At 45.3% G+C, this 22,499-nt stretch overlaps 2 protein-coding genes across 3 annotated transcripts; both read right to left on the bottom strand.

The window, feature by feature from the left end:
- Positions 1 to 345: 345 nt before the first annotated feature.
- Positions 346 to 8,616, bottom strand: brap (BRCA1 associated protein). The gene is made up of 13 exons (XM_079756184.1): positions 8,258 to 8,616; positions 7,695 to 7,856; positions 7,346 to 7,586; positions 6,792 to 6,981; positions 6,192 to 6,305; positions 5,682 to 5,830; positions 5,223 to 5,298; positions 4,707 to 4,845; positions 4,182 to 4,291; positions 3,556 to 3,645; positions 3,352 to 3,455; positions 2,428 to 2,567; positions 346 to 2,008 (listed from the first exon to the last, which is right to left on the bottom strand). Exons 1-13 carry the CDS (start codon positions 8,334 to 8,336, stop codon positions 1,779 to 1,781), a joined length of 1,824 nt encoding a protein of 607 aa, XP_079612310.1. The 5' UTR covers positions 8,337 to 8,616; the 3' UTR covers positions 346 to 1,778.
- A 401-nt stretch (positions 8,617 to 9,017) lies between these two features.
- On the bottom strand, positions 9,018 to 21,838 carry naa25 (N-alpha-acetyltransferase 25, NatB auxiliary subunit). Of its 2 annotated transcripts, none has more exons than XM_079755455.1 (24): positions 21,769 to 21,838; positions 20,326 to 20,411; positions 19,743 to 19,881; positions 19,088 to 19,206; positions 18,752 to 18,826; positions 18,544 to 18,651; positions 18,154 to 18,232; positions 17,879 to 17,990; positions 17,671 to 17,760; positions 16,917 to 17,089; positions 16,544 to 16,656; positions 16,145 to 16,358; positions 15,756 to 15,845; positions 15,287 to 15,467; positions 15,045 to 15,144; positions 14,631 to 14,782; positions 14,198 to 14,323; positions 13,359 to 13,599; positions 12,722 to 12,845; positions 12,389 to 12,454; positions 12,174 to 12,271; positions 11,949 to 12,059; positions 11,282 to 11,422; positions 9,018 to 11,041 (listed from the first exon to the last, which is right to left on the bottom strand). In XM_079755455.1, exons 1-24 carry the CDS (start codon positions 21,824 to 21,826, stop codon positions 10,919 to 10,921), a joined length of 2,919 nt encoding a protein of 972 aa, XP_079611581.1. In that variant the 5' UTR covers positions 21,827 to 21,838; the 3' UTR covers positions 9,018 to 10,918. The 2 variants fall into 2 exon arrangements, with proteins under 2 accessions (XP_079611581.1, XP_079611580.1); XM_079755454.1 differs by having other exon boundaries at positions 15,287 to 15,464; positions 21,769 to 21,835.
- Positions 21,839 to 22,499: the final 661 nt, after the last annotated feature.

Raw genomic sequence — 22,499 nt, 5'->3', positions numbered from 1 at the left:
CCATTACTTCCAATTTAAAGGATTCAATGGTCTGTATGAACATGCAGTCGGCCGGCTCATTGTCTACGCAGCAGCAACAGAAGCATGCTAACTTTGTGCTACGGTTTCCATGGTGCAGATAGACAGCAACCAGCTCCAAGGGTTCTGAACTCTGTGGTCAGAGTTAACACCTATGTTATAAATGCCATACATTGTGTGGCTTCCAAAACATTGCCTAAGGTGGGCTACATGTCATGTCTGCTGCTTGTTGTAGTTTTCAGGCTAAGGTTGTGTCGTCCGTGCACACTAAATGAGTGAAAAACACAAACAAGCAAAACAGAACTACAAATTAGAGTCATCAGAACAACGTTGTGTTTATTTCTAAAGCAGGCTTTTATAAAAACAGAAAGTTAACTGAATCCAAAAAAACAAAGAGAAAAAGAAACTAGCCTTTCCTGCTCCGCCCTTGGAGTGCTAGACGAGAGGGAAAGTGTCAGTGTGATGCACATAGATCGACCAAATCGCAACACTCATCTTTAAAGGTTTGGTGTTTCCAAAATGGTGCCAAACGTCCGACACACAAACACACAAGTAAATGTTGCATAGAAACATTTTCCTTCTACCGGTTTAAAATATGAAAGCTCATTTTGTGTCAAAATGTATAGATTTTCCTCAAGTAAGGCCATTTGAATCATCGAAAGCACGGAATACAGAAACAGTTAAATCAATTGCAAAGCCGACAAAACGTCCAATGTCAAATAATACAAAAAAAGAAGATCACAACAGCGATAAAACAGCCAGTTACTTAGTGAACCAAACAACTGAAATATAAACTGCAGAAAAGTCTATCAAATTACACAATACGTTAAACTGTCTCCTCAAATCCATGTCAACGTATCTCAACATCCCGTGAGACTTTCACAAAGTCACAATCAATATATTCCTCTGCCACCTGCACATGTACACCCCTCATCCAAGGAAGAATATATACAAACAATGAGGTCCGTTGCTTCTCCATCATGAAAATCTTTCAAAATGAAATGGAATTCTGTCACTCCAGTAAAAAGATTACGTCTTATTATGTCTTATCGTTGTAGGCATTTCAGTGTGTTTATGTTCGTGAGCCAACGAGAATTGGGTTCAGCCAGATAAGATCACGGTGCACCTCTCCTGCAGAAATCCTGCACCCTATCTAAAACAAAACACGTTGAAGGGTAGATCGGAATAGACTAAATAATACGACTGGGGGCGAGGAGCAGCCTGAGCGTGGGATACACCAATAGTATTCAAGCAACCTCTGAAGAAAGACTAGTGCAGTGTCACCCAACTCTGAGCTCCAGTGGTGCCTACAGGTAACTGAGCTCCAGTGGTGCCTACAGGTAACTCTGATCTCCAGTGGTACCTACAGGTAGCTCTGAGCTCCAGTGGTACCTACAGGTAGCTCTGAGCTCCAGTGGTGCCTACATGTAACTCCAAGCTCCAGTGGTACCTACAGGTAACTCCGAGCTCCAGTGGTACTGCCAGGTAGCTGCAGCATGATGCCCTCTCCGGATACCGCAAGAAAAACCTTGTTCTAAACGGACAGAGGTTTCAGTGTAAAGCTGTTCAGTCCCGGCAAAATGCATTTGTATGTTCAAACTGAACTGTGAGCAGAGCAGATCTAAAAGGATACATGATAGAAGTATATAACCCTGCACCCGGCGCCCTCGTTCCAGACTCCACCTCATCGTATCAGGGTGGGAGACGGGGGGAGGGTGTATCAGTGTCTCTCTATGACGACTTGTTGTCCTCCGATATCTCTACTTCCTCCTCTTGGCCCGGCCCCGCCGGCCCCGGCCGGAGGAGGGCCCCTCGCCGGCCCCGCCCGGGGCCCCGTCGGCGGGCGCGGCGGCGATGTTGATTTGGCCCTCCTGGATCTCGCTGCGGGCCTCCTGGGGCAGCTGATCGATCTGCTGCTGGGCCTCCAGGTAGAACATGATGTCCCTCAGCTGCTCCTGGAGCTCCGAGATGGCCTCCTCCTTACGCTCCCCTTGGGAAGGACACCAAACACGGACACACGTTTGCTTTGGGGTCATCTCTTTTATTGGAAGGGAGCTCTGCATCTGAAGCTCCCCGTGTCCCTCTCCTCTTTCACATTTGTGCGTTGAAAGAGGAGAAGGAACTCGACGACTCACCTACATAGCTTTACACTGACTTAAGGAAGACCTTAAGTCATTGACCTCAGGGCCATTCAGCAAGGAATCAAACTACTACTAATAGGTGATTAAGCATTCATTATCCTCCAACGTCCCTTGCAGTGGATACCAGATCACGGTATCAGGCTGTGCCAGAACCTCCTTTGAACAGATTTTCCCCAGCAGTAATCAAAATAGATTATTATACTTTAGTTGATTTCTTTGTGGGCGTCCACACAGTACCCCCCCCCCCCCCCATTGGCCTCTCTCTTACCGGTCTCCCTCCCCTTGCGCTCCTCCTCTGCCAGCTGGGCCTGCAGCTCCGCCTGGTTGGCTCTCAGACAGTTGTTCATCTCCTGCTCCTCCTTCAGCTCCCCGCTCAGCTTGGAGACGCGAGCGCTCAGCTGGGTGTACCTGGAGGGGGAGGAGGTGCAGCTCAGTGATTGGCTGCTTCAGGGTTCCAACATTCCGGCGACAGAGTTACTCGTCTTGCGCCGTGAGCTTTGGTCTGGAACCGGAAGTTCTGTATCTTTGTAAAAATACATTTGGACCCTCTTTTTCATCCGTTGATTTTATTTTTTTATTTGATCCTATTTGCGTTTGATGTCTTTGTAAAGTGTCTTTGAGTATCTCAAAACGCTATTTGAAAAATCTTGCTGTGGGTAGGTCTTTTAATGTGATCCTTTAAGAGTAACGTTTTCCAATCAAGTCTTAAAATCCAAGTCCCTCCATCTTAAAAAAAGTACATCAGATCGCTGGTGTCTTACTTTAAATACCACTTCGTCCAGACAGAGTCCAGTTCTGAGGTAATACACAGGCCCAACATAACATAATATAAATGAATATGGATGTAAATACTTGCTACTTGCAGACACTGACTGAGCTGCTGAACGTTGAACATACAACATAGAAGATCCAAGCGTTGAACATCAGAATCCAACATCATGATTTTGAAGGAAAAAAGGGTTTAGACAATGCCAGAAGTCACACTCCATTATTCCTCTGGAATGTGCGTGACTAACTCGTCATTTGCCCGACCACGCCAAGCCCAGCGACCTGGTGTAACCCTGGTGTGGAGCTGCTGGCGCCACAGAGGGCAATATGACACCGGCTGGGTTGTAGCGTAGTTGGGACAGGTTAAGTAAACACAAGGTAAGTTGTCCCGTGTGTGCCCGTGTGTGTGTGCTTCGTGACCCACTTCTTCTCCACGCCCTGCTTCTCCTTGGACAGCTCCCCCATCCTCTGCTCCAGGTTGTCACAGCGTTCCAGGGTTTCCTTAAACTTCACTTTCATGTTGCTGATCTGGAGACACACACACACGTTCGGTTTGTTTAGTGCTTCCTTGGCCAATATTAGAAGTATTGCATGTAAAAAAAAAAATAAAAAAAATATAATGGGTTACCTCCTCTGCAGTCTCCTTCTCCAGATGAACGATCTTATTCTCCCAGTAGATCCTCTGGGACTCCAGCTGGCTGGTCAGCAGGTACGAGTACTGCAGACAATCCATTCTGATATGAACCCAAACACTCTAACACTTTAACCCTGGCCATATTGCACAATACCATTTGTACATCACCCTGTTTTGATTTTATTCGTTATATATTTAACAATTATTCGCCGAAGTGGGGAATAGCCCCGGAGCCTGAGGTGAATAATTGATTGCCGGGATTTATTTGTTTTTATTAGCGGTTTATATGTTTTTATTAACGTGACGAGACGACCGTCATAGCGAACCAGTCAAATCGGGCCATCTTAGGAGGTTGACGTGTAGCATATACTAATTATAAATATATATATAAGTTTAATATATTCTGTTAAAACTTATATTGTATTTTGTTTTATTTCATTCTATTTTTATGCCATTGTATTTGTTTATTTTTTAAGAAGAAAATACAGTGTCACACAAACATTTCAATGCACATCCTGTATGAAAATGTGCCAAATAAAAACCTTTGAATCTTGAATCTGAATCTATAATACTGAATAAAAAGGTGTGGTGCCACACAGGACATGAAGGGACGTGTTTACCTCCAGCTGCAGACCGTCAATCTTCTCCGTGTGGCAGATCTCTCCCTCACACTCAAACTGGACCATCTTGCCGTCCGTCTTGCTGGCCACCAGCCGATGGACGTAGTTATCTGCAGAGGACCGGCTCAGCGTTAGTCAGATCCAGGGGGATCAGTGAATACAATGCACCTCATTCATTAAAAGCCCTTGTTTTCACTATACAAGAAAATACACTTCTATACACATACGAGTGTGCATATTGTATTTCTGGATTTCTCTTAATTTATTACATTGTATTATGTTTATTACAAACAAATGACCTAAATTCAATTACATTTGCGTTTTCATTTGTGGAACATTAACAAACAATATACAACACCTATGAAACACACCAAACGTCCACAAACACATCCAATTTATAAATCCTACTTCCTGCATCAAACCACAGCCTAGACACATTCCACGGTTTATGAACAGAGAGCAACTGTGGCCACAAACGGGTAGGCCACAGAGCACACAACGCGCGTCCCCATGAGGGTTTGGTACCTCCGGCGTAGTCCCACACGCGGTGGTTGGTCAGCTGCATGGCGTAGGTGTGCTGCGTCTCCTCAAAGTGCTTGTAGGCGTGGCGGCTGACGTAGCGGCCGCAGCCGATGTGCCCGCAGATCAGGCAGATCCACAGGTTCTACGGGCGGAGGACGGTGTGCTGGTCAAGGGGGGGCTGTGATCGCTGCCCGAGAGGCTGCGGATTTGACGGTATATAGAATGTATACCGTCATGGGACAATTTAGAAAATGCTCATGTTGTGGGGAGGGCATGGTGCTCATGCCCCCCCCACAACCCTCCCCTCCAGGCCTCCTTTAGCACCATGCCCTCCCCACAACATGAGCATTTTCTGATTGTCAAGAGGTTGGGCTTAACGTGTCTTCTAAATCACTTTATCTCAAGAATAGCAGAAGACGGAAAAGGATAGAAGGGGATTTACCGGGACAGATCCGAGCTCTATTTCAACCAAAAAACAAGGAAACATATAAAACACAAACAGCAACTCGGTTTAAATACCTCCTGCACGCCACATTCAAAGCACTTGTTCTCCTCGACGGGTTCCGGCGTTTGGCAGTATCTACACACGGGACACCTGAAGAGAGACAAACAACCGATCCCCGTCAAACCAAACCCTGAACCTCACCACTGTGGGGACGCCCCCAGAAGCACTAGGTTCATTGTTCTCTATTGTGAGGCCCTGGGTGTTTCCTCATGAATCCATAGACACAGAACACAATACTTTTAGGAAGAATGTCGGTTCTTCATAAAAGGACTGGATATTGTTACTAGTGCTGGCCGGAGTCTGTGTTTCGCTGTTAATATCCAATCGCGGCTTTGACCTTCAGCCGGCTTTGAGCTGGCCAGCCATCAGACATAATCAATCTAAAGTCTGATTTGCTGGTCTACCCTTACAGATAAGGGAGCTGGCTGGCTGCTGTCCAACCAGTCATGGCCTAGGGTGGCCCGGTTACTCACGAGGCGTCCTCCCAGCGCTGGAGACACTGGCTGTGGAAGCTGTGGTTGCACAGGGTGGTGAGCACCCCGTTGACCGACTCGTCCATCCGCTCCAGACACACCGTGCACTTGGGCAGCTCCGTCAGCTCCATCACCGGCAGACTGGCTCCCTGCGGGGAGGGGGAGGAGAGGGTCAGGAGGAGGGAGGGGCCGGAGGGAGACAGAGGACATGAGGGCCACGTCTTCCGGAGGGCAGGGGTGAATGTCAGGGTTATGGAGTTAATGTGTCCGTGGAGACGATAAGAGACTGCCTCTGTTTGGTTTTCCACTTCTTATCTTGCAGCCGTAAAAGGAAGTGTGAACATAATACTGCAGACCTCTTTGACAACGGATTACATTTGTTTGGTTATATCAATAGCAGCTTCAATTTACAACAGAGGATAGACTGTGGGATGTATGGTCTTACTGTAACGGTATAGAGTGTATATAGATATATAGTAGCATGTACTTTAGTGCTTAAAGTCCTCATACCCGGTCTGACTTGATGACCTCAGCGCGCTCCACATAGACCAGCTGGCACACCGCCTCCTCAATGGAGTTGAATTGGCGGCCATTACAGGCCGTATAAAAACTGTCTGCGTCTGCCTACACAACCAAATAGAGAGACATGACATTGAAGGGTTCACTTAACACACAATTACAGATACAAAATGATATCTTAATCCTAATCATCGTATTGTGGTCCTGTCTAGTTCAACTGGCAGAGCAAGGCATTGAAAAGGGTGGGGCGTTGATTAGCAAATACAAGACATTTTAATATCTAACCTTTGTGATGTCGCAACTGGATCAAGAGGGGCCTCCCTATGACATCGAAGAGGGTATGGAAGATAGGGACGGAAACGTTGTGGTCTCTCAACTACTAGTTGCTTCACTGACCTTTCAATTGTTTAACTTGAGCACATTCATCTATATAAGGTGGGTTTTTCAAATGGCTTGTAATAGCTTAACACCATCACACCTGGTTGTCAAATGTGGTGCCAAGAAGGCATGTATGCCAAGAATGTGTATTGTACAATGCACACTACATTTTTGATATTCCATCCGATGATGAATCACAGTAAAGGACCTTACCTGAGTTCTGAATGTGATGAGGACCATGTACTGGTTGGGGGTGGAGTCTCGTATGATCTTCATGTGTTCCATGACGTCGTTGAAGGGCGCCACCAGCTTCATGAGGTCGTGGCTGGTCATGGTGGCCGGCACGGTCAGGATACAGAGCATGGCACTGCGCCTCACGTCCTCCGTCAGCGATGTCATCTTACTGCGTCGCCACCGGGGATCACATGACTACATTAGCCTTCTGGGTTTCAAATGTTGTTATTTTTCCAAGAGTATGACGAAGAGTGGGACATTATTAATATAATTCACTCAAATGCTATTAATAACAATAGTCATCCTGTCTGATTTGTGGTAACTAATATGAAATATGTGCAGGTACAGCTTCAGAAACACATAAACTGGGTTGTCTTTTCTTTATTGGCTACTCGTCGTCAGACAATAAAGGACATTTCACGTTTTTAGGCTATGGTAAAAAGCAGAAGTTAATAACGAGTAGTAAACGATTCACTTACAATCCAATGAAGAGAGGACTCGCAGATGGAACCATACTTTGTGCCGTGACTCACTTGGTCTTGTAGAGGTGCATGATCCCGTGGACGATCTCCACCGAGGGGTTCCCACTGAAGAAGGAGATCTGGTCGGGGAGTTCCTTGGAGGGGGAGTCTGGCGCCTGGCCCGTCTCCCCAGCCTCGTCCTGGACGTCCTCCGTACCGTCTGGGTCCGCCCGGGCACCCCCCTGGCCCTCGCTGTCCTCCGCCGAACCACCACTGTCTTCACCTCCTCCTCCTGCTCCTGCTCCGCCTCTGACTGTAGGGACACGGGCGGGAAGGAGGATCTCATCTCTGCCGTTTAAAACTTGGGAGACTTCGATGTAAACAAACGTTACAATCTATGAATAGATGGATGAATGTCTACCTGGATTGGGCTCAAATGTCTCAATAACCATGTCCCCCATAGCTCTGCTGCCGATGTGTTGGTGGATGACCACCGATCGCTCCAGCTCCGTCTTTCCACTCAGGGTGAGTTGGGCAAGGCCCAGGGCTTTCTCCTCCAGGGTCTTCTCAGACATGCCGTCCACTGTGACGGGGGACAGAAACACAGGGAGAGCAGACGTGATAGGTCTCAGGTACGGTAACTGATGGGTTAAAGTGTGTTTTTGCGTGACATAATGGTCATCAATGCTTATCGGCCTTGCCAGGACATGCTAGTACAGTTTATGCATCGAGAGTGTGCTATTGTTTGTGATGTTAACAGACAGAACTTTCCCGACTTTAGAAACCCTTTTCTGGATACTGGTGAATCACTGGGAAGGTTCAGGAGAAGAATGAATGTTTGAGTAAACTACAATAGGCCTGGCTTTTATTTGAGCCGTCCCAGAGAGGGCCATTACAACTCTTATGACTCGAGTACCTGCCAGGCTCTCCTGGGCTAGTGGCCCATGCTAAACATCACGCTAACTCCTAGCTAGGGAAACTCACCGGCAGAATACTCGAAACCCTCCGGAGAAGGAGACTGCTCGGCTAATTCCAGACGGATAACAACCAGAGAAACACTCATGAGGTATGACCGAAATGACAACCTTCTTGAGAAAACAAAAACTCAAATATTGGTCGGCAGCCCGGTTGGCTGACTCACAAGCAGAACACTCTGGGATATACTTAACAATCTAATGCTTGAAAAATCAACAGCACTTGGTTGTATTACGACATTCGTCCTGTAGTCTTCTTACACCCATAAAGACAAGTAAAATAATAGAATCCAAGACCATAGCCAATGATCATTAAGGAGCGTTTTCCACAATATTTACTGTCATGTTTAGCAACTGTTTATTGTTCAATAGTCTCGCGATAACAGATGATCGGAGATCTCGCGGTCTACTGAACTACTTTTACTCTTCTTCGTTTGAAATAAGATGACATTCACCGTGTCGTTGTTGCAGACGCCTGCAGGGGAGCTACTGACCTAACATTGTAAAGAATGTAATAAGATGCAGTTAAATCGTCCTTTTCCTAATGACCCATATTTGCATAATGGTTAACGTATTCACAAGGCGTGAATACAATCAATAAATCACGATGGCATGAGTTTCCCTTGATAATCACTAATTACGTTCATATTATTCTGCAGAAGTGAAAAATACACGAAACGCAAGATATATTTACTAATTTTATTTTTTTAAAAATTGACATTCCAGTGTTTTTGTTTTCCATTTTTTAACAAAAGAATGAAAGGGTGAGATGACACTCAATAAACAAACATTCAACCTCAACAAAAACTCGAATAACAACTTTCTCAAACTTAATGAATCGGGTGGGCCAGAAGCCAAAACAAAGGCATGTTTACCAGACGTCTCTGTATGAATATACAAATGGGTGACAAGATGGGATATATTAAGTATCTCTAAATTCGGATTTACTTAGAATTTTTAACACAGAAGAGAACCCGGTTAACTTACACCACTAAAAGTTCGCAATGTTTTGGGGTCAGAAAGCTTATGGCTGCGGTCTTGGCTTATTCTTACTAATGCTGTTGCATGAAATTCCCTCGCTAATTTAGTCCATTATGCAGTCAGCTGAAAATTAACTTTAAGCTATTTTTTTTTCACCAGCTGATCAAGATGGAGACTAAACATCCTGTGTATTTGAAAGGAGGCTGTAGACCAAGGCAAAACAAAACACAACAATTGGATTTTCTACTGCAGCAGTTTAGTTAATGTACCATCTTAAATCTATTTACAAATTAGGTCCAATGTTGAAATAGCTGTGGAAAATACAATAACTGGTTATGGCAGTTTAGTGCAAAAGCAAATAGCCAACCAAGAGTCACAAAACCTACCTCTATTGCATTTCATCTTTGTAGAAAAACAGACATGAGAAGATTTGAGAACATTTTGAGTTTGGTTGGGTCTTGAATGTGTACATGTATTGACAACACAGGCACTTGGTTTTAGTTTAATCCTAGCATGTGTTGATATTTATTTTAACCTCATTGTCATAATTACTGTTAAATATACAAGCAGTCTTTCAATTAGTTGTTGAAAAAGTTGACATCCACGTCTTCTATTGCATTAACACAGCTTGTACTTAAAATGGCTCAGTAGGTAATGTAGGCAATGTGTTTGTGGAGAATTCATTATGACAATCATAAACAGTCTTCAACCATACTTTCTCTGAAACTTTCAACTCACTTGGAAGGTGCAATATGAAAGAGTTTGGTGGATGTTCGATTTTTGTAACCAGTATATCAGAGGGGGGGGGGGACCAGGAGCGAAATGCAGCTGACATCCTAAGTTAAATCCTTAATTTGTGTGACTTATACATTTCAATTCATTTGGTTTTAATACTGAAACTACTACATGAATGAACCTCCCCCGATACAATAATGAACACGCAAAATTAAAATATTAAAAACACAACCAAGTGAATTCAGTCTCCGGCCCCTCAGCTATGGCCTCAAGTCACGCCTGTGATGGATGCAGATTTAAAACAGTGCCATCTTATTCAAACTCCATATCTACATGAAGGACAAGCAACCGATGGAGAACACTTGTGTGAGGCTAAAAAAAAGAAAAAGGGACTCAGTCACAAATTAAAATGGAGGAAGGGGGCGGCCATAATAACTAACATACAATGGAAATAGTGGTTTTATTGTCTCTCTTTATATTCCTGTTCAGTCAAAGAGTAGTTGATGCCGTGATGGTGAGGCTTAGCTCTGCAGACTATGTACAATAATTTATAAGTCGTTAAATCTAAAACTGCTCTTTTATAATCATCTATTTTTCGCTGCTATGGTTTTCATTTTCTTACTGTGTAACTGCCGTGTCATTTTTCCAAGAGCACTTCACGAGATTCTGCTGTGCGTGAGATACAGAGCGACTCGGCCGATGGAGTAAAGTGGAGAAGAAGGCCGGGAACATTTCACATGAACCCAACTTGAGGAGTAGTGAAAGGTGAGATGGAGATTCCAAACAAAACTTTGCTCTTTTTTTCAGCTGGCATTGGGGGGAGGTTAAGTGGAGCTGGTGGGTGTGGTGTAAACAATGAGCCAAGATAAAGATTGAGAGTGGGGCAGGGGGGTGGGTGGAGAACGTGTCAATAATAACAATGATCTTGATCGGGGTGTCGGGTGGCGATGGCGTGTCAGATCTTGAGGGTCTTTAGCGTCTCTGCTCTCCTCTTCAGCAGATCTCCCAACTCCTGCAGTGAGCGTAAATAACTGCTGTGCACCTTGTCCATACCAGCCCTGATAAAAGACTCCTCCTCCTGAGAGACACAATAATCATCATTAATATCCGAACGAGTAACATCATGCCGGACGTCCTCATAATTATTATCATCACAAACATCATTACAATCATCAATCCTACCATCATGATTATGATTGTATTTATAAAGTCACCTTGAGGCTAATCAAACAAGAAAAGGACACCACCACCATTAAGGTGAAAATTAGTGTGTGAACATGCATGTGGGGGGTTGGGGGGCTACGTGTATTGTCATTACCTGTGTGTGTGGCTCCAAGGTGAGAGAGGCAAGCTTGAGAGCCGTCAGCCCCAGCTCCTGGGTCTTGATGTGCTCCAGCACCTGGCTGAGGACCTCTTGGAGGCCACCGGTCAGCGCCTGGAATCCACACACCACCGCGGGCTAGACCGCAGAGAAAGCACAAATCATCTCTTCACCATTGGCTGTAGTCCTGCCCACCGACCTAGCTAGCCTAGTAGCTGAAGCTAGCTTATCAGCCCAAGCTATCTTGGAACCTCGAGCTAGTTTAGCAGCTGAAACGAGCCCAGCAGCGTTGGATGTACTTCTGATCCTGACATTAAACTCAAGACTATTTGTCGATAAACTCACTGAATGTCATTTTTCCGATCAAAGTGTCACCCGGCATGTAAACAACGCACCCATTCTTTTAAAGTTAGTTTAAAGTTCCTTCCACTTTTGCTCCGTCACTTAAAACTTTAGATGTGACACCTCTCATGATCCTTTGCACTTATGCAGCCAGCATGCATTACTATGTGGATGGGCTGTGTTGCACATTACAGTCAAATTATTACGTGAGGTCAATTAAATCAAGGCAGGTCATAAACTGTACACCAATAAGTTGCACGCAGTGTGAAAGACACAACAGGGGAAAAGGTGAGAAGAAGTGACAAAAGTGAGAAGGATTTACCGTGGCTGTGTTGGTGTCCTTTTTCTTCTTCTTCTTTTTCTGTAGACTCGCCTTGAGCGGTCGTATCACCTTAGCACATTGACTGGCCACCCATAGCACCACGCTCATCGTCTGCAGCAGAGGGGCGAACCGGGCGTGTTTACAGGTTTACAGCAGCTTGGCAACACATGGTGGAGGTATGGGAGATGCACTGCATGTCATGGTGGTAAGTATCGAATGTCTCACCTCAAGAAAGAACACTAGGTTTTCTAATAGGGAGGGCTGGGTTTTCAACCGGCTGTCTTTCATTTCCAAAAGATCGCCTTTGCATTTATTTGACATTTCTGCAACAAAAAACAACAAAAAGACATTGTTAAACATCAAATATTGACCCAAATATTGGTCTAGGGTTCAAAATAAAAAACACAATTTATTTTACATGAACAAAGCAAACGTATTACCTTGAAGTTGTATTACTAAAGATTTAAAAGTGTTGCAGATCCGTGTTTGAAGCTCTGTCGACTCATCTATACACAAGACGACAAGAAACCACAGGTTAGAATTTACACATGGTGACCGGAACGCTGACGCTGTTATTACAAGTTATAATGGATAAGAAAGGATGGACTTTATTAACCCAGTCAAGAGATTTCTTTACCACAACCATAATTCATTTAATAAAAAAATATTTAAATATATAAACAAGAATACATAGAAAACTAGATATTTTTAAGAAACGAATGGATATCTATAAACACAATCCATATAGGAGATTCTGGAAGTCTCTGTCTCACCCAGTCCCATGGTCTCCAGTTCCTGCAGGTGCACGGTGAGCTGCAGCGCTGAGGTCTGACACTGGCAGCTCCCACAGGCCAGGGCCGCAGCCAGCCGCGTGGACGGGGGGCCCAGGAATGGATACTGGAGAGGGCAACCGCACAGCAAGCCAAGCATTACACAAACACCCCAGGCCATGACTTCAGAAAAGGCTCCAAACACTATGTAGTCGAACTTTAATTAAATTGAACGCCAATTGAACTGCGAGCTCAATCGATTATATCTTATCCTATTACTGCTGGGTACAAACGGTTTTTATCCAGAGTGATGTCATTAAGGAGCAGGTAGGCGTTGAGGCATCCTGCTCAAGGGTTAGGCTGTGGACATTGGGGATTGAAACCAGTGCCTTTCAGGTGCGACTGAACAACCACCCTACCACCAATAGCTACCCTTGTGAGACCATCCAGATCTCACAGGTTCAAACTCTGTGTCTTTTCCCACGTCAATATTAGGAAATCTATAGCTGCCCCTCCACCAAGCCCAGGGTGAAATTGTGAAACACTCAAAATTTCCCGCCCCCAATTAAAACATGAATGTACCAATACATTCAAATATGAACAATCAAATGCTGCCCAAATAAGGACACCACTTCCCGACCTGTGAGCGCTTCTCCGACAGGCAGGCGGCCTTCTGCAGCGTCTGCTCCAGCTGGGAGAAGAGGCGGGCTGCCACCGACGCCTTGTCCCCCACGCCGTTCTCGCTGCCCAGGGAGTTCTGCTGCGGGTGGGCGCGGCCCAGCGCGGTGAGGGCCGCCAGGAGGCGCAGGGTGAGGGAGCGCGTCCTCAGCCAGAGGCTCTCCTCCTCCATGGAGGCGCGCCGGTGCTCCTCAGTCAGAGAGCTGGGGGGGACACAGGCATGATGAGGGCCGGTCAGACTGTAACTGGGCTCTGACAAAGGTAAAAGGCACGTTATCGTTGGTGGAAATGTTTGTCTGCAGGTCATAGGTTGAGTTAAAGGGGTCGGGTTCGTGGTCATTTTTAAAGGTAATGGTAAAAAATTAAAAACTGTTTATAGTTATTGGATTTTCAGCAAGGGAGCACGTTAAACGCTTTACATGTAGGATGGGGTATTGTATTGTTCGGTGAATGTTGAAGGTCCAGGGTGGAGAATTCTCCTTAATGCCGGATTCACGACTCATCATCACACCCAAAAATGATATATTCATCATTAGTTGGAGAGAAACAAAACAAAAATTATATATATATATATATATATATATATATATATATATATATATATATATATATATATATATATATATATATATATATATATATATATATATATATATAGAGATTTTTTTTTTTCGTTTCTCTGTGATGGATGGTAATGATGGATTTGATAGTGGAAAAATGAACAGGACCTCATTCAATAGGAGAGCCCGTGAGGCAGAAGGCCAGTGTCTGTAGACTTAAAAAAGGTCTGAAAGTACACACCGATCTCTAGGATCCCAGCTGGTGAGGACGGTGAGGTCTCGGTTGTCTCTCAGGGTGTCCCAGGGGATGTCGTCCTCCTCTGGGGTCAAACTCATCGACTTCACACTCTCCTCCAGACTCAACACGCTGTCGAAAGACCACACCACAATACACACACAGACACAACCAAAGATTAACTTCCTGTGAAAGGATGCCACTTCCCTTGTGTGTATAACATTTTAAAGCGGCTTGTTTCAGACGTCCTGTTTCTCCTGCATAATCATCGCTGGCTGCGGTCATATGTGATCATACGTGGAAACAATAACCACATCCAATACAGGGGGGCATTTGTATCATTTAAAATTCACAATTCTAATTATTTTTGATGCCGTTCCCAAGTTGAGGTTGTTTATTTGTGTTGTTGCCATTCCGTGAGTGTGAGTGTAATCCTTACATGTCTGCCTCCAGGAAGAGGTCGAGCAGCATCCTCTCCGTGCGGACCTGAGCGAAGTGCAGCGATTGGTTGAGCCGGCTGCGTAGAGCAATGAATTCTGGGATTTTCTCGAACGCCCCGTACTTATACGCCTGGATGATGTACTCTGAGGTCTGGTGGAGCGACACACAAGGACCACAGCGGTGATGAGAAATAAATAGGAAATGAAAAAAAAGGAACAGACGAAAAAAAATGAGGAATACATGGAGATGTTAAGGAGAGAAATAACATTTCGAAGATTAATGTTAAAGTTAAACAGTACAAATCTGGATACGGATAAATGTCTAGATGACGTTGGATGATGCCTTTCCTAGTAAAGCCTCTATACTAAAAGTAAAGACAAAATAAACAATGGCTGGACATTGGATGACTTACATCTTTCTGGTTAGAGTGGAAAAACCTGAGGGTAAAATTACAGGACTGGGAGGCTGCAGCAAACTGACCCAAAGGCTCAGCGTAACGAGTTAACAGATACCTAAAAGTAAGAGAGGGGATATTTTCACTTTTCACAACAAAAAAAAGGGTAAAAAAAAAAAAAAAAATGCTGATACTAAATTGATCTGATACCAAGTGTATATTTTTGCCAGGTGTGTGCGTGCGTGCACGCCCGTACTGACCCTATGGTGTCGTGCTGCACGTGCTTGGCGTCAAGGCTGGAGTAGAGGTCCACCACGGGTTCGAATGCCCCCAGGTGACAGTAGAGGAGGAGCAGGAGCAGCTTGAACTGGGCGTTGGAGGGCGAGTGGGACAGACCCTCCTGCAGCAGGCCGATACCCTGCCAGGCCATGGACTCCTCTTCTGCGGGGGGGGGGGGGGGGGGGGGGGGGGGGGGCGGGGGGCGGGGGGCGGGGAGCAGTGCACACATTAGATAGGACACCGAAGGATAGAGGCAGAAAGACTTATCGACAAAGAAAGCCAAAAGCCCACGAAATTGAGGAAGAAAGTACAGACAATTTGAGCAAGAGGGTAAACACAGTTTGAGAAGGAAAGGAAAGCACGAATGAGAAATAACTAAAAATTGAACAAACGAAAAAGCCAGACGGATGGAAGCAGAGCAGGATGAATACATTTGAAGGGGATACTGACCCGTCTCTTTCCATAGGTCGACGTACACGTGCGCGGCCATCAGACAGTACATGTCAGAAAACTGCAGCTCCGTCTTCAGAGCTGTTGCACCTGTTTGAGCACACACATATTCACTCATTTTACGAGGGAGATTATACAAAACATAAGGAGAAAGATGTGTATACTGTAGTCGAGTTCTTTTAAAAAGGTCTTCATGGTTTGCATCGGGTGATGTACCGAGTCACTGAGACTTGGTTAGGAACAAGGCTGTGTGTTTATCTTAACACCGAAGATGCCATTATATAACAAAATGATACCCCGTTTTGCACTACAAAAGAAATCTATAACAAGGAACTACCAACACCGCTGAAGTACGCCCAGATGCCCACGTCTCCACAGCCATGCCTCACCAAACTTGAGCCCGTGGTGGTAGTGGGCCTTGAGGTCTCTGATGACCCTCAGCTTCCCCTCAGTGCTGAGGGCGTGGTGGAGGCCCAGCGCGCGACTCAGCTGACACACGCACAGGTGCCTCTGGAGCGCCTTGGTGTCCTCGGGGAACACAGAGCCGCCCTCCTCCTCGGACTCCCCGCCGAGAGGCACCGCTTCCCCCAGCCCGCGGATGAACTAGAGGCCAACACAGGACACGCAGAACACACGGCACTTTAGAGCAGGGCTTCAGCTGTGGGTGTGTTGTGAGAGTGCAGAGAAGTCGAGACTTGGCGTTTGTTTGCGTTAGAGAGAGAGACACATGAAGTGATAAAGAGCTTGACAGACGGAGGCGGACAGAGGGTGAGAGAGCCACGACAGACCTTGAGGTGCTGGTCGGGGGGCATCAGGTGCAGGTATAACTTCAGGTCCGTGATGCAGCAGGGCTTGTCTCCAAACTGAATGAAGTACTGCGTCATCAGATCCCACGGTTCCCCTGCACACAGAGCCCCCAACAGAAAGGCGGGAGCGACATGTTAGACTCACTGACTAGTGACATCGCAATCTGGAGTCTCCGCCCAGGTGGAGCATGGACTGATCAGAAACCAGCTTACAAGTTAGCGCAGTCCACAATGGGGAGAGCTATGCATCTGCGTGGGCAAGTCAATACTTGGCTTGTAATGACCAATTCCCACCACACCTGGTGGTGAAACAAAGGGCCCCTTTAAGAGGGAAGGAGGCCCGTCGGTGGTTTACCTAGCTGGGCCTCCTCAGGGCAGCCCCTCTCCCTCAGCCGGTGGATGAGCTCCAGGCGGGCCAGGTAAGGGCCCCGGAGCTGCCGGGTCTCCTTCCTGTCCTCCGCCTTGATGCGGTCCTCCACAAACGTCATGGCCTCGGCCACGGTGTTATGGACCCCACCTTCTGTACAGCTGGGGAGGGACGACAGATGGTGGGAGGGGAAACGAGGGGCTTCAACGATGGTAGGACTGTTTTATGGGCTATGATATGGAGTGGGATCCTCTAAAGTCTGCTCGGTTGGTGAGCTTAACCTGCACTATGTAATTTTTCAACAATTTACTAGACTAAAGAATGTCGGAGCCCGAAAGTTTCACAACAATAAAATGCAGCCATCCACTCGTCAATCCATCCAGGGAATTCTTCCCGCATAGTGTAGGTAACAAATAACATACCGACAGCACACACAGACCATTTACCAAGCATAATAAGAGGCTATAGGGTTGAGCATGTCATAACATAGCTACTGCTGGCAAATCATATACACCCACATACACAACCTTGCTTGGCTAACATGTCACCAGCTAACCAACCAGCTGACCAACCCTGCTTCTTAAAATAGTGCTAAAAAAGAGATCAGGATGAACAAAGAGAACTATCTAGGACAGGCAATTATGTAGAATAAGCAAGTTCCATTACCTCAAAATAACCAAATTCGGGAAAGTTTCTAAAACATTAAGCTAAATGAAATCCCTCCCCCTCCTCTGCTACTCACTGTTCTCCTTCCTCCGGCGGGCTCCACAATTGGTCAATCAGGTGGAAGAGGGAGTCAAAGTAACAAGAATAGAACTGCCAATCATCAGGGCTAAAACGACACAGGAGCAGAAAACACTAGTAAAGCCAAACAAGGGCAGCAGGAAGCAGATGAAACGCAAGCATGAAGATGAGCGGTACAGCCTAATAAGGGCGTGGGGGGTTCCTACTTTTTGAGCAGCAGCTTGCTGGCCAGGGCATTGCCCTCTGGCCAACGCTGTAGTCGCTGGTACAGCATCATACACTTGCTTTCTCTGCTCTGTAACTCACTGGTCAGTTTCTCTACGGGGGGGATACAGAAACACAGCGTGGCATGGTCAGACTCTACTGTAGTGCACCCATAATGATGCACGCTCACACACAGACACACGCTCACACACACACACACAGACACACGCTCACACACACACACACAAGACACACGCTCACACACACACGCGCCTACCACCAAGAGGGCCCCTGATCACTTCGAGGGCCTCTTCACATTTCCCCAACCGCTCCAGTATCATAAAGTACAGCTGCACCTGAAGCCACACAACAACAACACAGACACATCTATTGTAACAATAATAATAATAATCATAAGCCCCACATCGCCATCCCACTCCAAGTGTCTTTAGAAGACTAACGTTTCCAATGGACACGACAGACATTGCGGCCCCCATTATACCACCAGGTGTGTCATTAGAAGAGATTTCAAAAATCGATCTGCTGTGACATCACAGGTGAGAGGGCCCTCCCAGGACGTATGATGGATCGGCCAATCACCCTGTTGATAAAGTAATTGGCTCTATAACGTTTAGCATTATTGATGTCAAAATGGCCAATTTCTCACCTCAGCCTCTGCTTCTATCTTCTCCTCCTTCACCATCTTCTCCACCATGCGTTCGGCCAGGGGGAGGAACATGGTCTGGGCCAGCTTCTCATCCTGGGCCGAGATGGCCTGAACACACACGCACACACAGACACACGTTAGACTATGAATAGTCAACAGTGTTGACGAACGTCGGCTTTGTTTCCACAGGATGGAAGCCTGCACTGACCTGCATCACCAGACTCATCACGGACCAGAAGTAGTAAGGGTTCTTGGGGACGATCTTGTAGAGAGCCATTCCTGCCTGTAAAAAGAAAAGGAGAAGAATGCAGATTGGCATTTAGTGTGGAATCAAAATCGATAAATGAACTAGGTAATATAGACTGCCTTCAGCTAGCTGGTATTACACACTTGGTAACCCAGAACACACACCAACCAAACACACCACACACAGACCAAACAGACCACACGTTGAGCTCCACCTCCTAGGCGGTTAAGCCCAAGGGATCCCTTTCAAAACAGTGTATCAACACATGGGGAGGCTTTTGGGAGATGCCGGTCAAACCTGCTGCATTTTCTTGTACTCCCCCACGCGGGCGTAGGCCATGAAGAGGTGTGAGTGGTACTCCTCACTGAGGGGGACCTTCTTCACCGCCGCCTCGTACAGCTTGGTGACCAGCTCGGCTGAAACCGGACAAAGCACAACACGTTGATGAGAGGTACTGCACCCTGGGACCATCATCATACATTTACGGAAAATATGTCTACAAAGTATTCACAATAAGGTCAGCGGAAATGTAGATGCAAAGATTGCATGGAAACATTACTGACAGCTGAGGTTAACATTATTTATACATTATTTAAACTATACATTTATCGCCATTATAACATTGTTGAATACTTGATTTGGAATCGTCAATAACATTTCAGGGTTGTCCATAATTTGCAATAACGTGACGCCTCTGCCATTGTGTTATAGATGAAAGTAACCGATCCGCATCAATGAGCAATAAATCCAGCAGAAAACAATGTTATAGATGAAAGTAACTCATATCTGATTACTGTCGGTAACTGAGGTATATGTGGCCAAGGCAGAGCCAGGGTTGCTTATTACTGCCGGAGTACATCATCATTGTTGTTGTTTATTCCTTGCTAAAGAAAACTACAACTACAGTGAGCACAACTGAAGTGTGTGCTCACGATACTGTGGTGTGACTCACGTCGGTGCATCTCCCTGTACAATATGGTCAGAGCCTGCAAGGAGTTGTCATCGGTGGGCTCCAGCGTTGCCACTTCCTGTGCCAAAATAAAAGCCTCATCCTGCTTCCCAGTTCGCTGCAAACCGATGGCCTTCAGGACCTTGAGAAAACAGATTCAGATTACACTTTATACTAAATGCAGAAACAACCATTTCTATATCATAAGGAAAGCTGTTCCCCTATTTTATACAATTAACTGATAATCAGATCATGGTTTATCCTAAGGACATATGGAAACAAGTTCAAATACACTGGTGTGGCATAGTTCTAGAAAAGGATCTGTATAGGATTTTGCCACATCTCAAAAGGGACCAAACTAGACGAATCTAGTCTCTTGTTGGTCTCGAATTATTTTAAAGCATCTTTTCATTAACCAGGGTTGCTTAACTAATGGTTAACACCACAGTATTAATGTGGCGTTGTTAAGAGCAATGAATATTTAGCTGGCTAAACTAAAAATAAATTGAGCAAAACAATATCCTATTAATTATTCAAATAAATGAACCCTCTGGCTTCTTCAAGAGTATTCATCTTAACAATTTACCTTTGCACAATGCAAGTCCTTGTGTTTCTTCAGCAGTTTGTCAGCCTGCTGAATGGCCATCTTATTGTTGCCATTATCGAGGTAATCTAGGGGAAAACCGAACGCATGGACAATATTGTGAATATCAGGAGTCATTAGACGTTATTAAAAAGCCATACAATTGATACAGCATTCATGATGACTGAATGCCTGTTCCATGTTTCTGTTAAATAGTATAATTAGGTCTGTCCCAGAGCGCCTGGTCATATTTGTCCTGTTAGTTCTGAAGACACCCCCTACGACACACACACACACACACCCCCACACACACAGACAGCTGGCAGCCAAATTTAACTGCACTAGACAGTACATTGTGGTCATGTCTATTCTCTCCAGTAAACTTGACACTTTCGTGACCTGTGATAACTGACACGAAGCACAATAGTAAATAAACGAGAACATGTGTTTAGTAATTAAGGACGGACCATCAGATATGGCGCCCTATAATGAAGCAGGTCTGATTCAAAAATTCAAGCTTGATGAAATATTTGAATAAGTGTATTGACCTTTGGGATCTTTTGCATTTAACAAAAACACGTATGCAGAGCAACGTGTCTATTGCCACCCAATAGATGATACCATTTTAGCACTGGCCCCACACCACACGAAGACTCATGACACTTTTCAGGGTGAAAGAAAGGCGTCATATGGACAGTGACCTTAAGACTGCATATAACACATGTATAAAGTACAGACAAGAAAATCGCAGACCCTGAAGACAAAGATGTTACCAAAACGCCGTTAACCAAAAAGCAGGAACTCAAAGATTTGCTTTACTGCTTTATTCATCTCTAGTGGACAACGTGAAGAATGAAGTCACATAGGGCAAGCCAGTGATCCCATACATTACTAGGCTGAGGTAGCTGCTAGCATCTTCTACTCAGAAGTATGCAGCAAATGCTACCGACACACTAGTTTAATGTTCACCCCGCTGGTACATCGCAGAGAAGCACCAGATTGCAACCATGCATCTAAATAGCACAAAGCATGTTTAAAGCATACCAAGTGCAGCATGTCTATACTGGGTCCTGCTAACACATTGTTATAGACGGCTAGCTAGCTGTCAAAGGGCTAGCATTAGCACAGAAAGCACACTCTGCATTCTCCTAAACGTCAGACACCAACTCATCAGAAGACCGCCGTCCAAGGACCACGCCAGTCGATGGAATACAAGTACGAGGAGTTAAAGTATAAATTAGGGAGAGGTCACCGCATGACACTGAGATAAGGTGCACTGTCATCCGGCGCTGCGGGCAACAATGTTCGGGGCTGCGACTTCATGGGCCGCAGTGTTTCCATGAACTAAACCTCGTGCTGGAAAAAGCACGCACGACTACATGCGATGTGAGGGTTAATGCACAGCTACACAGTACGCGTAGGTATTATTTCCCATTGAAACCCTACCGTATATCGGTCTGAGTCTCCTGTCGTTCGGATCCTGCACATGGCCTCGCGCCGCCATGGTGGTGGGGTTTACCTGGGTAAATGTTTGCACATGCGCACTACATCCTATATGTAGCTCGAACTCCCCCGACCCCCCGTCATTTTAAGGAGTTGTGTACATGCGCTTGTTGTCCCAAGAGAGGCAGTATCCAATGGCTTAATCATGTTTCAATTCAAAATCGACTTGCTTGAACAGACTGCGCGATGATAGTGATGCTTTTCACTTTACACTAGGACGCATCTTAAAGGTTTAACGATTAACTCCTACAGTAATGGAAAACATACATATACTCCAACACTACAAACTACAAGCTACAAAAACATAAGTAACACAACTACAACTTTTCGTGGCCATTCATGTTTTCCCAAGAGCCAATCGGACAACTATATTTATAATTTGAGCAGCAATTACTGGCGCTATATAAATTCAATCCATTATAATTACTTAGACAATAAGATTAATTAAGATATAATACTTATAATTAGATTTTTTCAATGGATGACCAACACAATTTAAGATTCAACAAACTTCAACAAATAATTTATAAGCTATGCCGAAAATATTGAGAGCTATGCGAGCTATGCTAAAATTATGAGAGCTATGCTCTCATAATTTGAAATGAACATATTAATATTATGCGAGTTATTTAACCCAAAGCCATTTTTATTCCCCATATAATTGCAAATGAAAG

The sequence above is a fragment of the Pollachius pollachius genome (genome assembly GCF_949987615.1).
Source record: "Pollachius pollachius genome assembly, chromosome: 18".
Classification (NCBI taxonomy): Eukaryota; Metazoa; Chordata; class Actinopteri; order Gadiformes; family Gadidae; genus Pollachius; species Pollachius pollachius.
Note: the sequence above shows the minus strand (reverse complement) of the source record. Positions and strands in the feature narration are given on the sequence as shown.

What these genes read in the sequence shown, in the direction of transcription:
- brap (XM_079756184.1), bottom strand. Translation starts at nt 8,336, where the DNA reads ATGAGTGTTTCTCTGGTTGTTATCCGTCTGGAATTAGCCGAGCAGTCT. An exon ending in GACATTTGAGCCCAATCCAG is followed by an intron (nt 7,587 to 7,694) that starts GTAGACATTCAT and finishes GTGTCCCTACAG; the next exon opens with TCAGAGGCGGAGCAGGAGCA. An exon ending in TTGAATGTGGCGTGCAGGAG is followed by an intron (nt 4,846 to 5,222) that starts GTATTTAAACCG and finishes CTCCGCCCGTAG; the next exon opens with AACCTGTGGATCTGCCTGAT.
- naa25 (XM_079755455.1), bottom strand. Translation starts at nt 21,826, where the DNA reads ATGGCGGCGCGAGGCCATGTGCAGGATCCGAACGACAGGAGACTCAGA. An exon ending in GTACAGGGAGATGCACCGAC is followed by an intron (nt 19,207 to 19,742) that starts GTGAGTCACACC and finishes GTCCGGTTTCAG; the next exon opens with CCGAGCTGGTCACCAAGCTG. An exon ending in CGACCTATGGAAAGAGACGG is followed by an intron (nt 15,468 to 15,755) that starts GTCAGTATCCCC and finishes CCCCCCCCGCAG; the next exon opens with AAGAGGAGTCCATGGCCTGG.